The 13,960-nt window shown below is 45.9% G+C and overlaps 1 protein-coding gene across 1 annotated transcript in view; it reads right to left on the reverse strand.

The window, feature by feature from the left end:
• The window catches only part of Efcab6 (EF-hand calcium binding domain 6), a 170,281-nt gene extending 159,718 nt beyond the window's left edge, over positions 1-10,563 (reverse strand). The window contains exons 1-2 of the mRNA XM_051189518.1: positions 10,419-10,563; positions 2,944-3,155 (exon numbers count right to left, since the gene is read on the reverse strand). Coding sequence (XP_051045475.1) covers positions 2,944-3,155; positions 10,419-10,560 — 354 coding nt within the window. The 5' untranslated portion in view covers positions 10,561-10,563. The remainder of the gene's footprint in view (positions 1-2,943; positions 3,156-10,418) is intronic.
• Positions 10,564-13,960: the final 3,397 nt, after the last annotated feature.

Here is a 13,960-nt window from a genome sequence, read left to right on the forward strand (position 1 = left end):
TGAACATCCAATAGCTATGCAGAGAAAGAATAGGCAGGGCTGGTGGGCAATGAGAATAAATAGGAGGAGAAATCTAGGCTCAGGTAGAACAAGAGAAGGAGGAGGAGAGAATGAATGGGACAAGAAGTCAGGCAGCTACCAGACAGTCAGAAAAAAGCAGTGAAAATAAGATGAAAGAGAGAGGGAGAGAGAAAGGGAGAAAGAGGTAAAAAGCCCTGAAGCAAAAGGTAGATAAAGAGAAACAGGTTGGTTTAAGTTAAACAGAGCTAGCCAGAAACAAGCCTAAGCTAGGCTGAGCATTTAAAACTAATAATAAGTCTCTGTGTCATGATGTGGCAACTGATTGGTGTCCCAAAAGAAAAAGCCTGTTACACACACGTGGCTGCTAAGTTTGGAGATGTGGCCAATAGAAGTGATTAACTGTTTTTCACTTCATTTAGTGCTAAATTTCAAAACCCATATTGATTCTATTATTGAGAAATGTCTAAGTATGCTTTTGAAAAGCTGAAGATATGAATCTTCTGTTTCAAGCAGAAGTTTCATGGGATCACAGCCAGATTAAGTATTTCCTATGAAGACACTGAAACTGTGTGTGTACTCACCATGTTTAAAGACTTTAGACATGAAAAGAAGGTAAAACACTAACAATTTCAACAAGTGAAAACATTGTTTTGAACATTCATGATTGAGGAAACCACTATTAAAATTAATTCCTGGGCCATCAAGATGGTTCAGGAGGTAGGGGGCTTGCTTCCAAGACTGACAACCTGAGTTCAATTCCTGATTGCATGAAGTAGAGAACTGATTCCCACAGTTGTCTTCTGATTTCCACATGCACTCCGTCATGTACACACACACACACACACACACACACACACACACACACACACACACACCAAACAATAGTAATAAAGGAAAGGAGGGAGGGAAGGAGAGAGGGAGGGAGAAAGAAAGAAAGTTCATTTAATCTATTATTCACCTTTTATGCTGGCTGCTAGAAAATTTACCTGTACGGCTCACACATTATTTCACTGGACCAATCTGGTCTATATCTTTATCAAACATACTCAAACATGAACAGCCATAAAAGCCAACCCTTCTCAAAAGGTAAGACCATTGGTGGGAGCCAACTCAGGGGTGAGCAACCATGTTAGATGTACCAGACAAGGGCCTGAGAGCAGCTCTTTCAACTGTGTTCAAGGAAGTAAGAGAGACAAACGGAAGAGCGAAATCCAAACGAGGAGAAATGGGAACCAAATGAAATTCTAGATGTCAATAAACAATGTCTAAAGTTGCAGGCTCAGGGGATGATGTACCAATAGCAACATGGAGAGTGTAGGAAAAACCCAGGAGGTTTGGGAATAGATAAATACCTGATATCCAATCTTAAAATTACAGAGAATATGATGTTTTAAAACAGAGACATGTAGGAGTCCACAGGGACAATACCAAATGCCAGAAAACGGAAAAGATGGGACTAAAAATATATTCGACTAAAAATGACTGAGAACTTCCAAAAAAAAGAAAAAAAAAGCAAAACTGAACAAAGGATAAACCTTGAAGAACAATGTGATATGCATAAGAAGAAACAAAATCCAGAACACGGGTGTTGTCTTGAGGCCAGGGCTTCACTAGACAGTCCAACTTGTTATGTAGCCCAGGCTAGCCTGGAATTTAAGATCCTGCTACCTTAGCTTCCCTAGTGCTGGGGTCACAGTGTGTTTCACTACAGCCCATTTAAATTGTTTTTTTAAGTCAGTGGAAGAAATGCAATGAACTCCTGGAGTTAAAATAAGAACTTGGTGACATCTACAGTCCACTGAACTACTGTGTTCAAAACACTTCATCCCCCTGAGTCAGTTACATGCAAATTAGCCTGGGTGGTGTATACATCAAATTCTAACATGAAATAGGCTTTTAAAAGTACTACCATAGCATGAAGCCAGACTGTGATTAAGAATGAATGGAGCAAAGCATGATTACATGTGTGTGCACATGTGTGCCGAAGTTCTATTCTCATGCTAGAAAGGATGCTGTGGATGCCCCAGCTGACTCTCCATTCTTGCAGTTGCTATGATACACACAAACTTTCTAATGCTGAAATCCTAGGGGGTTTACATTCCTTTACTTAAGGGTCCTGCAGGCTTGTGCTAGAAATATTTACTCTTTCCACCACCCTGGTTGGGGTAGACCAGTGATTGGCCCAAGGATCCTCACCTCCCACATACCTCTTCAGGCCTGGCATCATCCCAGGGCCTGTGCACACACATGCAGAGGTCACAAGTCAGCAGTGCCTTTCTTCCTCTGTCACTGGCTGGCTGTAGACCTGCCTGTCCCCACCCCTCTCCTTATCCCCAGCACTGGTGATAGATGCATACTACTGTGCCAGTTTATATGTGGTTCTGGAGACCCCAACTCAGATCCTCAAGCTTGTACAGCAGCCACCATATCTTCTACAATACCTGCCCCACCCAGAAGTTCACAAAATCCTCACCCAGAAATTGAGCCCAGGATGCAAGCCATTAATTCCAGCACTTGAAGGGCAGAGGCAGGTGGATGTTTGTGAGTTCAAGGTGCCAGCCAGATCTACATAGTGAATTCTAGGATAGCAAGAGCTACAGAGTAAGACCTTATCTCAAAAAATAAGTTGGCAAACAAATAAATATTTACATATATATACATATATATATATATATATATATATATATATATATATTACTACTACTACTACTACTACTAATGTGTGTAAAATGTGACACTGATCATGTCATCCGAATTGGCAGGAACTTGAGTGAATGAGGAACAGTGATCACAACTCCAGTTGCTCAAGTCGGCCAGTGAGAAGACAGAGCAGGCCATGTGCTCCTCTGCCAACTCCCACCCCCCTACCCCCCTACCCTCCTGTTTTCCCTAATATCCCATAATGAATGTCATTCGTCCTACCTGTGCCAGCACGTCCTGGAATTGCTCTCTGGTGAGCGGCAGGAGGAATGTCGTGATGGCACGCTTCAGCTCCCCCTTTGTCACCGTCTGGCTGTGGTTCGGGTCAAGTACCTGGAAGACCTTTTTCATTTCATCCCTTTTGTTGGAAATCTTTTGAGATAGAATCCGTTCAATGTCTAGGAAGGACAGTACTGGATTCACAATCGCTGTGGCTGTGGATGAGACAGAGATACCTAGTGAGTGCACTTAGACCAAGACACAACACAGACTACAGAGCCCAGTTCCCTCATTTCCCTGTATCTACTCACTTAATGCCTCAACAAGGAAAATTTATTTTCACCCCTGGAATTGGTTAGCAAAGGATCACACCCACAAGGGAAAGAGGTGAAGGTGACCTTCCCTACAAGGACATAGGATATGAGAAGAAAGTTTGAGGAGTAGAAGAAATGTATCTCATAAGTCAATCTTTATTTTTATAATTTGTGTGTGTGTCTGTGTGTGTGTGCATGCATGTGGTGTGCATATATGTGGTTGATGGAATGCCTTTGCATGCATGTAGAGGTGAGAAGACAGTGTGGGGGAGTAGGTTCTCTCTTTCTATGATGTGGGTCCCAGATACCAAATTTGAGTCACCAAGATCAATAGCAAAGTGCCTTTATCTGCTGAACCATCTCAACAGTCCTCAATGAATCTTATTGTGTGTGTGAGTACATGTATGTTCATGTGAGTGCACATAGATGAGAACATGCCAATGTAGGGGTCAGAAGTCAGCACTGGATGGCTTCCTCAATCTCTGCTCTACCTTGTTTTTTGAGATAAGGCCTCTCACTAAACCTAGAGCTACTGGGCAGTGGTGGTGCACACCTTTAATGCACTCAGAAGTCAGAAGCAGGTGGATCTCGGTGAGTTCAAGGCCAGCCTGATCTACAGAGTGAGTTCTAGGACAGCCAGGGATACACAGAGAAACCTTGTCTCAAGAAATGAGAGAGGGGGGAAAGAAGGAGGAAAGAGAGAGAGGGGGAGGATTTATTTAAACAAAAAACTAGAGCTAACAGACCAGCAAAACCCAGGCATCCTCCTGTCTCCACCTCCCTAGTAAGGGTTACACAACCACTTTTGATGGGTGCTGGGGATCTAAACTCAAATTCTCAGGTTTGCCTGGCAAGCACTTTATCCAAGAGCCATCTTCTCAACCCTTAAATCAACCTTTACAGCATCCTACCTGCCGTCTATGACCTTGACAGTTTTGGAGGAAATCTTTGACTAGGACCCTTTTCCCTTTCAAGGCTGGAGATGTGAACAGCCTGGGTGTGGAAACGTGGTGTGAAAATGTTCAACATACTGTGGGTAAGGGTCAGGGGCTCCAACTTCTGGGGGCAGGGGGAGTCCCATCTGCTGCTTCAGGTCTCATAGGTTCACAGGTCACCCATGAGAGGTGACAGGCTATAGGCCTCCATGACTTCTATTGCAGACAGAAACAATTGTGGAGATGCAATAATTCAATGAGCCCCAGAGCACCCATCAGAGCAGATGTGTAAACACAGAGCTCTCTGTTTGATATTCCACAGCTGGCTGAGCAAAGAGGATGCTAAGAGCAGTGGTTGGGCAAGCCCCTCATGTTTATTACTAAGGCCTTTTTCTTGCACAGTAGATTCCAGTGTGTGACAAAGTTTCAAGGCCTTGTCTTTTATATTCACAATGGTAGTCAGGGAGCCCAGACTCTAGCTACTTCTCTTAGAATATGCTTTTGTTTTTTAACCAGCCTGGGGCAAGTGAAGGATTTCACTTCAGGTGGCCTGGGCCAGATCAGAGATTCAGAAGGCCCTCAGTGACTTGTGGAATCATTTCCAGGGCTCTCTTGGGTCACAGTGTAAGCTGCCTGAACCATCTTTTCTCAAAGGTGATACAGGGAAGAAACATGGGCTCCCCGTCCATGCTGTGGTGGGTATCTGTTCGAACCACTCTCACCTGAGGTTAGGCTGTGGGCAATTCCTCTTTATCACAGTCAAGGGCTGTGCAAGTCCCCACTGAGAAGCCTAGGAGACTAGGATGCCTCTCACTCCCAATGCCCACAACTTCTCCAGGAAGGTAGCTAAACACCAGAATGGGAAATAAGATTCAAAGACAAGCTCAGATATATGAAGGCCACTGAAACCTAGAAAGGGGTGGCTGTTCTGGAGGGACCGAAAGAGGTGACATTGTGTGGAGAGGCTATGGAACCTATTTGCTATCTGTTATAAATGAAGGTAGTATCCAGTCCCTGGACTCTGTCCCTCTCCCTCCCTTCCTCTCCCTCTTTTCTCCCTCTCTACTCTCTCTCCTCTCCTCTTTCTCACCTCCCCCCTTCCTGATCCACTGTTATGTTAACAACACCCACCAAACACTCTGGTGACCTGAACTGTTCCACCATGATGGACTGAAACTCTCTGCAACAGTGAGCCTGAACCCCATCTTCCCATTTGCTTCTGCCAGGTACTGTGGTTACAGGGCTGTAACTGATTGACCCTGAGAAGCAGAGCAGGGATGAAGGGAGTGGGTGCTGTGGATGCAAGAGGAGTCCAGTGGAGGCAACACAGCCAAACACCACAGATGGTCCAACCCTCGGGTTTGTGCTCTGGTTATGGGATGTCACCATGACATTTCCATCAACAGAATGACAGAACCCAGTGTTGGCTCTCAGCTTCCCTCTATTCCTGCATGGAGGAGGAAGGACAGGTGAGGAGGCCAGAGCGTGGAGACAGGTCAGGCAATCCCAGCTGTTCAGGCACATGCTTATGGAGCTCTCCCCAACATGAGGGTCATAAGAGTAGATGGGGGAGATTTTAAAAAGCAGAGATCACAGGGTGTTTGATTAGATGTGTCATGGGAAGCAGGAAGACAGTGGAGCCCACACAGCCTGACAGGTTGGTCATGGTCTCCACTGAAAGGACAGCAAAAGATTCAGGAGATAGAAGTTTCCAAGACGGCCATAGTGAGCCCTCCCCATGCAGTCTTTGCTCACACTGTCACTCTGTGATAGAATACCCTGACAAAGCAACACAAGGCAGAGAGAGTTTATTTGTCCCATCATTCCAGGTCACAGTCTATCGCCCAGGGAAGTCAAGATAGCAGGGACTTGAAGCCATGGCCACACCCAGTCCATGGTCAAGAGCAGGCAGCAATGGATTAGATCGGTGCTCCCTCCCCTTTTCATGCACCCAGGGCCTGGCCCATGAAACTGTGCTGCCCACATCTAGTATGGTCTTCCTGCCTCAAGGAGCCTAATTAAGAAAATCCCTCACAGACATGGCCACACACATGGCCACTCCAATCCAGATAACTCTTCATGAGGCCACATCCCCCGCACACAGGTTATTCCAGACTGTGTCAGGTTACAAACTAACTACCACAGTCACACTGTCACTCCCACCAACAAGAAGAGGAAGGAGTTTACTCCGACTCCCACCCCTGGTTGTGTACAGCATCTGTGCCTGAGACCAATGGCACCTTGGGTGAGATGTGACACACTGTGTGTGAGGCTTCATCCCCCGCATTCTGCACCTGGGGCAGAGGAGGACAAGGCTTACGAGAGAATTCCTGAGTTCAGTGTGCGTGCCGCCTTGAAGGCTGAATCTATAATGTGGAGACCACAGAGCTTGGGGTAGGGCAGAAGCCTGTGGCACAGGAAGCAATGGGGGAGGAAGTAAGGAGGGTTATCCGGAAAACCCCAATTTTGGGGAAAGTAGGATTCACCATTCCAGAGCTGCTGACCAGACACCTGTCACTGTCAGCCCCTCCCTGTTCCTGGTGCCAAAAATACTGCAGTGGGCAGACAGACCCGGTCTACCATCTGGAGGGGACAAGACAGACAAGGGGCAGGCAGCCAGTATGCCACAGGGTGATGACAGATGGTTGTGAATGCAGCACGGATGGCAAGAGATCAGCAGTGTGGGAAGGTGTCACCATGGCCTGGTCTAGCCAGGCGGTCCAGGATCCCTCCCCAGGAAGCTTTGGAGCCAAGATCAGACTGTCAGAAATGAGCCAGCCAGCTAGCAAGCAAGCAAAGGTGACTATATTCTAAACATGACCATAGCAGCTCTGAAGAGCTCTATGTAGGAACAACCTGAGTCTATTTAAGAGAACAGAGGCCCTGGTGGCTGTGGGGGAAGGAGGAAGAGCCGGGTTAGGAAAGGTGGGGCACCTGCATGTGGGCTTCAAGCACCTGGACAAAGGATCTGGGTTTTGTTTTGTTTTGTTTTTGAGACAGGGTTTCTCTGTGTAACCTTCCTGGCTGTCCTGGAACTCGCTCTGTAGACCAGGCTGGCCTCGAACTCAAGAGACCCACCTGCCTCTGCCTCCTAAGTGCTGGGATTAAAGGTGTGTTCCACCACTGTCTGGCCCAAGGTTTTCTTAAAATGCTAGAGAAAGGCCTAGGGATCATCAGGGAAGCAACAATACATCATTCTGGCTACTACAGAGAATGGACTCTAGGGACAAGAAACAAAGGAAGGGCAAACAGAGACATGGTCAGCTGGCTCTTGCACCAACCAGGTCTTGCAGACAATGTGGCCTGGGGACAGGCAGAATCTGAAGAAGTAGATCAGGACCCTGCCTCATGCTCAGTGTGAGGAACTTGACCAATGATGGTGCCAGTGGATGAATACTAGGACAAGTGACCTTGTGAGCTTGTGCAAGGTGTCTGCAAGGGGCAAACAGAAAGCCAGTCAAGCAACAGGTATGTGCCCTGGAGCCTAGTGGGGAAATTAGCATAGAACTGGTTAGGTTGCTTACACATGACATTCCATGACAGAGCCAGGAGAGCGACAGCAGGAGGACCAAACACAGAGGCTGAAGGCAGAGGAAGGCTCCAGAGCCTGCCACCAGACCCCTGAGGATCTCAGCAAGGCAGGAGCCCCTCCACTCTCCCATGTCCTCTTTCAGCCGCTGAGACTCTCAGCAGCAGCTGGTTCCCACAGAGGAGCTGTGTGGTGAGAATCAGCTAGAGTGACAGCAATTCCTCTGCTCGCTGGGTGTCACAGGGGACCCTCTTCGCAATGCGTGCTGCCACCCTGAGATCTCTTCTCAGACTTTTTGTGTATTTTTTAATTGCTTTCCAAAAAGCCCCAACTTGGCACTCAGAGCTGTGCTTTAAAGGCGGCAGACAGTATTAACTGGAAACTATGTGGGAGTGCTGGAGAGCAGCTTCTGGTTTCACAAGCCCCATGCAGCCCCTCAGACTAGAAATGAAAGCCAGACCCAAACCTCCTCAACAGCTGCCAGGAGGGCCAAACAACGCCATCTAGCCCTGTCATGATAGCAAGCAAAATGAGTTAAGAATATGTACAGTTTCCAACCAAGCCAAGACCCCAAGATACAACAGAAACCAAATATCACAAAGGACAAGTTGCTCCTCAACAGCCCAGAAAGATGGTGCCTTCTCTCCACAGAGAGGAGGGAGCAGACGCAGCACAGGCGAGAAGAGAAGGAAACAACCCCACATTCAGTAGCCACATGTACTGATGGGCAGACAATAATCCAGGGCCTTGGTCACACGCATGTGAGGAGCAGCTGGGCAGGTGGCAGAGAGCTATATAACAGCACCCTAGCACATTAGGTCTCCCACAGCCAAGGCAGCTATTCTCCAGAGGCTGGCTACAGGGGGAAGAGGCAAGGCAAATCCCTGTGGAACACATGGCATCTCTGCCCATGGAATATCAGGGGACTGCTACAGGTTCAAGGCAAGGCAATTGTGGTGGTTTGAAAGTTGATGACCCTCACAGGGAGTGACACTATTAGAAGGTATAGCTTTGTTGGAGTGGGTATGGTCACTGTGGAATCAGGCTTTGAAGCCACAGCCAGTGCTCAGACCACTTCCTGTTGCCTGCAAGCCAAGATGTAGGACTCCCAGCACCTCCTCCAAACCATGTCTGCCTGCACGCTGCCTTGCTTCCCACCATGATGATAATGGACTAAACCTCTGAATTGTAAGTGAGCCACCACAATTAAATGTTTTTCTTTATAAGAGCTGCCATGGCCATAGTGTCTCTTCACAACAAAAGAAACCGTAAGACAGCAACAGCTTCTGCAAGTCCCTCCACTTGCAGAAGCTGTTGGAGGAGCTGGCAAAAAAAAAAAAAAAAAAAAAAAAAAAAAAGTTTGGATATCCAACCCTGCCACCACGACCAAAATCTAGGAGAGCTATGATGCAGGAGATGGCCCCTGGAGACCCAGCTAGCAGATCATGTGCTTGGCTTAGTATCAGACTACATGGAATGAAAGAACCAGCGAGTGTGAAGTTGAAATACAAAGATAAAAAAAAAATTTAACTTACTATTTTCATCTGTATTGTGTATGTGTGTGTGTGTGTGTATCCTTGTGTGCCACCTGTATGCAGTGCCTGCAAAAGCCAAAAGAAGGCATCAGATTCCCCAGAGATGGAGCTGTAGGCCATTATGAGCTACCTGATGTGGGTTCTGGAAGTAGAACTCCAGTCTTCTGCAAGAGCAACAAATGCTCTTTAACAGCTGAGCCATTGCTCCAGCCTCGGATACTTGATATTATCTGCTTGTACAAGTTACACAGCTACATCTACAAATCCATGTGCAATCATGGACAACAGAGTGCTGAATTATTGGTGGTGCCTACTGGGAGGGGAGAGTGGTGATGCCAAACGAAATTAATGTTCTGTTGGGAAACTTATCAACGCATGTCTGTGTCAGTATCAATAATATTCTTTGGGGAAAGCACATATGTACCAGCTTCTGCAGGGTCTTTCAGTAGTGTTTAAGAACTCTGGCAGATGGATGCCTGGACTCAGTAGCCCCTTCACACTAGTCTCCTTTGTTCCATCACATATGTCAAGTATACTGAGACCAACCCCCTGCACTGTTCTGTAGACATGAAGCTATGAGCTGGAATGGACTGGCATTTTACTATGTCATTTTTTTTTTCATCAGAAACCACATTAACAACAGACCCCAAGTTAAGGTAGACAGGTGGTCGTTGTATATCAAGCCTGTATCCCCAGGATCATTAGTAGACATATAGGATCATTGGAGTAAAGTCTCACTAACTATCAACAAGCATGTGTCCAGTGAAAATAGTGCCTGTCTGTGCATACCGGCCGTATCCATTTGTCCTTCACAATTCCTTCCCCCTACTACATCCTGCATCCTTTTGATTTCTTGCTTGAATCCTCACTGCTGTGTGCATACTTCGGTTTGCCTCATTTCCTTCTCTCTGGCTACATTACCTGCAGGGCTGGCCTTTCAGCAGTCCCTTCTCAGCACCTACCAACAGTGCTCATCCTAAACCAGAGCTCAAAAAAATGTTTGTAAGGGTATATATGGAGAGTATCAGAACATAACTCATGACATGCCTTTAACTGACACATCTCAAAGTAAATGGTGTCTGTGGACAGTGTGGTAGTCACTTGTGAGAGCCCACTTGGTGTCTGTGGACAGTTACTTGTGTTGTAATTATTTGTAAACACTCACTTGATGAAGAGGGTCTGCACAAATCTTGGAAACCAGTCTTTGAATACACTCTGCATGGTGAGGAGTGGGGGCGGGAATATGTCGGCTTCCGGGTCCTCGGGTACAGACTATGCCAGTCTGGTAAGATTGCCATTTTGAGCATTAAATCCCTTTGAGAGGAAATAGAGAAAATTACAGCATCTTCATCGTGCAAACATGACCTACTTCCAGGATGTTCCTGTCTGACCATTCTTAAGGGGAACACCAAATCACGTTTAGACTGTTTTCAGCAGATCCAAAGAACTTCAAAAGGGCAGAGATACAGATTGTTTAAGTGTTGTTTTCTTGGTTCCTCTGCTTAATCATGGGCTTGATCTTGTTGTTTCTTCCTGTTGCTTCCTAGCTATGCCTTTCCTCCTCAAGTCTGAAGTGTTCCCTTCCCAGCATCCTTTGCAGTACTGATTTAGTGGTCATTCCTTCAACTTGCTCTCATCATGAAATGTTTTTCCTTCTCCTTCAGTTATGACAGATAGTTCTGCTGGGTATAGTAGTCTGACTTGGCACCTGTGGACTTTCAATGTATGCGTGTATGTATACATATATGTTTATGTGTGTGTGCGCACACACACACACACGTATGTATATTTTCAGTGTTTCATCAGCCCAAGCCAATCAACACCCAGCACAGATGGAGGGGGAAAGTGAGGGGGTAGGAAGAGCTAGAGGAGGGGTGAATGTGATCCAAATACATTACATATATGCATGAAATTCTCGAAGAATAATTCTTGAAATTAGAGATCCATTAGTACTGCTGACTGATTTCTGGGGCAGGCAGTAAGAAGTGAGAAGCACTGGGGAGGGGAGGCAAGCAGCAGAGGGTGAGCTTATCTCAGAAAACAAAAGAATGTTCAGTCTCCCAGTGCTCAAGAAGAGCAGTACTGCTAACAAAAAGCAGCAAGAACAGGCATGAGGACTCCACGCTAAACATCTCCAAATGGCACCCAAGAGTCTCCAAAGACTATTGGCACTATGGGAATGAATCTCACAATGATCTAGTACCATGGACAGAGCCAGATGTCAGGGCTGGCAAGAGGGCTCAGAGGGTGAAGGCACTTTCTGCCAAGCCTGACACCTGAGTTCTATCCTCAGGCCCCCTGTGGTGGAGGGAGAGAACTGATCTCAACAAATTTGTTTTCTGACATCTACACATGCACTTGCACCCTGTGTGCACACATGTGCATGCATGCATGTGTACACACAGAGAGAGAAAGACAAAGAGCCCACTCCTACAAGTTGTCCTCTGACATTCATATGTATACCATGGCATATGCCCACACACATACACATACAAGCAGCATGATTTGTAATAGCCAGAACCTGCAAACAACCTAGATGTCCATCAACCAAAGAATGGGTAAAGAAAATATAGTATATTTACATAGTGAAGGATTACTCAGCTGTAAAAAAAAAAAAAAAAAATGACATTTTTAAATTTACAGGCTAATGAATGAAACTAGGAAAAAAACATCTTGAGTGAGGTAACCCAGACCCAGAAGACAAAAATGTTATGCATTCACTCATAAGTGGATATTGGGCATAAAGCAAAGGATAACCAGCCTACAGTCCACAACCCAGAGAACCTAGGTAAAAAGGAAGACCCTAAAAGGACATACATAGAGGACCCCAGGAAGGGAAAATAGCCCCTGGTTAACTGGAAGGGGGTAAAAGGGAAGGGATGGGGGATGGGCACATGAGGGATCAAGAAGGCCAAGTTGGGGAAGGAATGGAGGGTGAGAGCAACAAAAGAGATACCTTGATAGAGGGAGCCTTCATGTTAGGGAGAAACCTGGTGCTAGAGTAATTCTCAGGACTCCACAAGGATGACCCCAGCTAAGACTCCTAGCAAGAGTGGAGAGGGTGGCTGAACAGGCCTTCCCCTTTAATCAGGTTAGTGACTACCCTAATTGTTATCAATCCTAGAGAGAGTATCTAAATGGGCCTGCCCCTTAATCAGATTAGTGACTACCCTAAATGTTACCATAGAACCTACATCCACTAACTGATGGAAGAAGATGCAGTGACCCACAACCAAGCACTTGGCTGAGCTTCTAGACTTCAGTTGAAGAGAGGGAGGAGGGATCATATGAACAAGGGAGGTCACAAGCACGGTGGGAAAACCACAGAGACAGCTGATCCAAGCTAGAGGGACATAGACTATGGGCTGACATCTTGGGAGTCTGTATGGGACTGAACTAGACCATCTGAATGTGGGTGACAGTTATGTGGTTTGATTGTTGCAGTAGGGAGCTGGCAGTGGTACCAGGACCTATCCCAGGTTCACGAACTGGCCTTTTGGAGCCCATTCCCTATGATGGGATACCTTGTTCAACCTTGATACAGTGGGGAAGTGCTTGGTCCTGTCCCAACTTGGTCTGCCAGACTTTTGTTGACTCCCAAAGGAAGGCCTTACCGCTCTGAGGAGTGAATGGAGGTGGGGATGGGGGTGGTAGAGTGGGAGAAGGTGAGGGAGGGGGAACTGAGTTGGTATGTAAAATGAAAAATACATTTTTTTAAATAAAGAAGAATTAAAAGTCACAACTTCATGGATTAGTAGGCAATGTAGCAAAATTTTGCTAGCCAAACCTTAAAGAGAAAGCTGAGGCTCTGAAAAGTTTCCCCATTTTTCTGGAAATCTAGGAGGCCACCTAAGTGACCAGGGGACCCCAAACTCTCCCCTCAGGCTGCCCTTGAAGGTTTGCACAACCAGTGAAGAAGGCTGGGCAGAACTGCCCATGCCTGGCTGGGAGACAGGGAATGAACGTTCCAGAACATGTAACACCCAGAAAACTTGGGATACTGGCTGTTCCCAAGCACTGAGAAAATGCCCCACCATAAGCTAACTACGAAGATCATCAACCAACCACACTTGGGGGCTGGACAGAGTAGAGGCCCAACCTTACAAAATGAGTTTAGAAAATTCACCAAACATGAAAGGTAATAAATAAACAAACAAATAAATAACAGAAGGGATGAGAACATGACTGCCATGATTTCATCCATGAATTATTTCAAATGCCAAGTTTTAAACAAAAATTTAGTATGGTCCAGGGTTGGAGAGATCGATGGTTCAACTGTTAAGAATGCATAAGGAAGACTAGAACTTGGTTCCGAGCACCCACATTAGATAGATCACAACCCCCTGTAATGCCAGTTCCAAGGGATCTGACCTCCTCTTCTGGCCTGCACTCATGATTAACACATGCTTTAAAATAAAATAAATATTTAAGGGGAGTGGGAAGACAGGAGGGAGAGGGAACTGGGATTGGAAAAATAATTTAGTAATTAAAAATATAAATAAGTCTTTGAAAACAAAATTTAAATGAAAGAATGGTCCATACATGCTTACCTTCAGAAGCTAGGCCATCAAGAAGAGTTCTATAAAAATATATTGTATGAAAAAATGTTTTTCAATTAAAAAATCTTAAAAGAAAAAGTACACAAGCTAAGTCCTTTTGTATCCAGCATAAAAGTAAGGGAGAAATGAAGGCTTCCTTGGTTCCATG

This window comes from Phodopus roborovskii, unplaced genomic scaffold, assembly GCF_943737965.1.
Source record: "Phodopus roborovskii unplaced genomic scaffold, PHOROB, whole genome shotgun sequence".
Taxonomy (NCBI): Eukaryota; Metazoa; Chordata; class Mammalia; order Rodentia; family Cricetidae; genus Phodopus; species Phodopus roborovskii.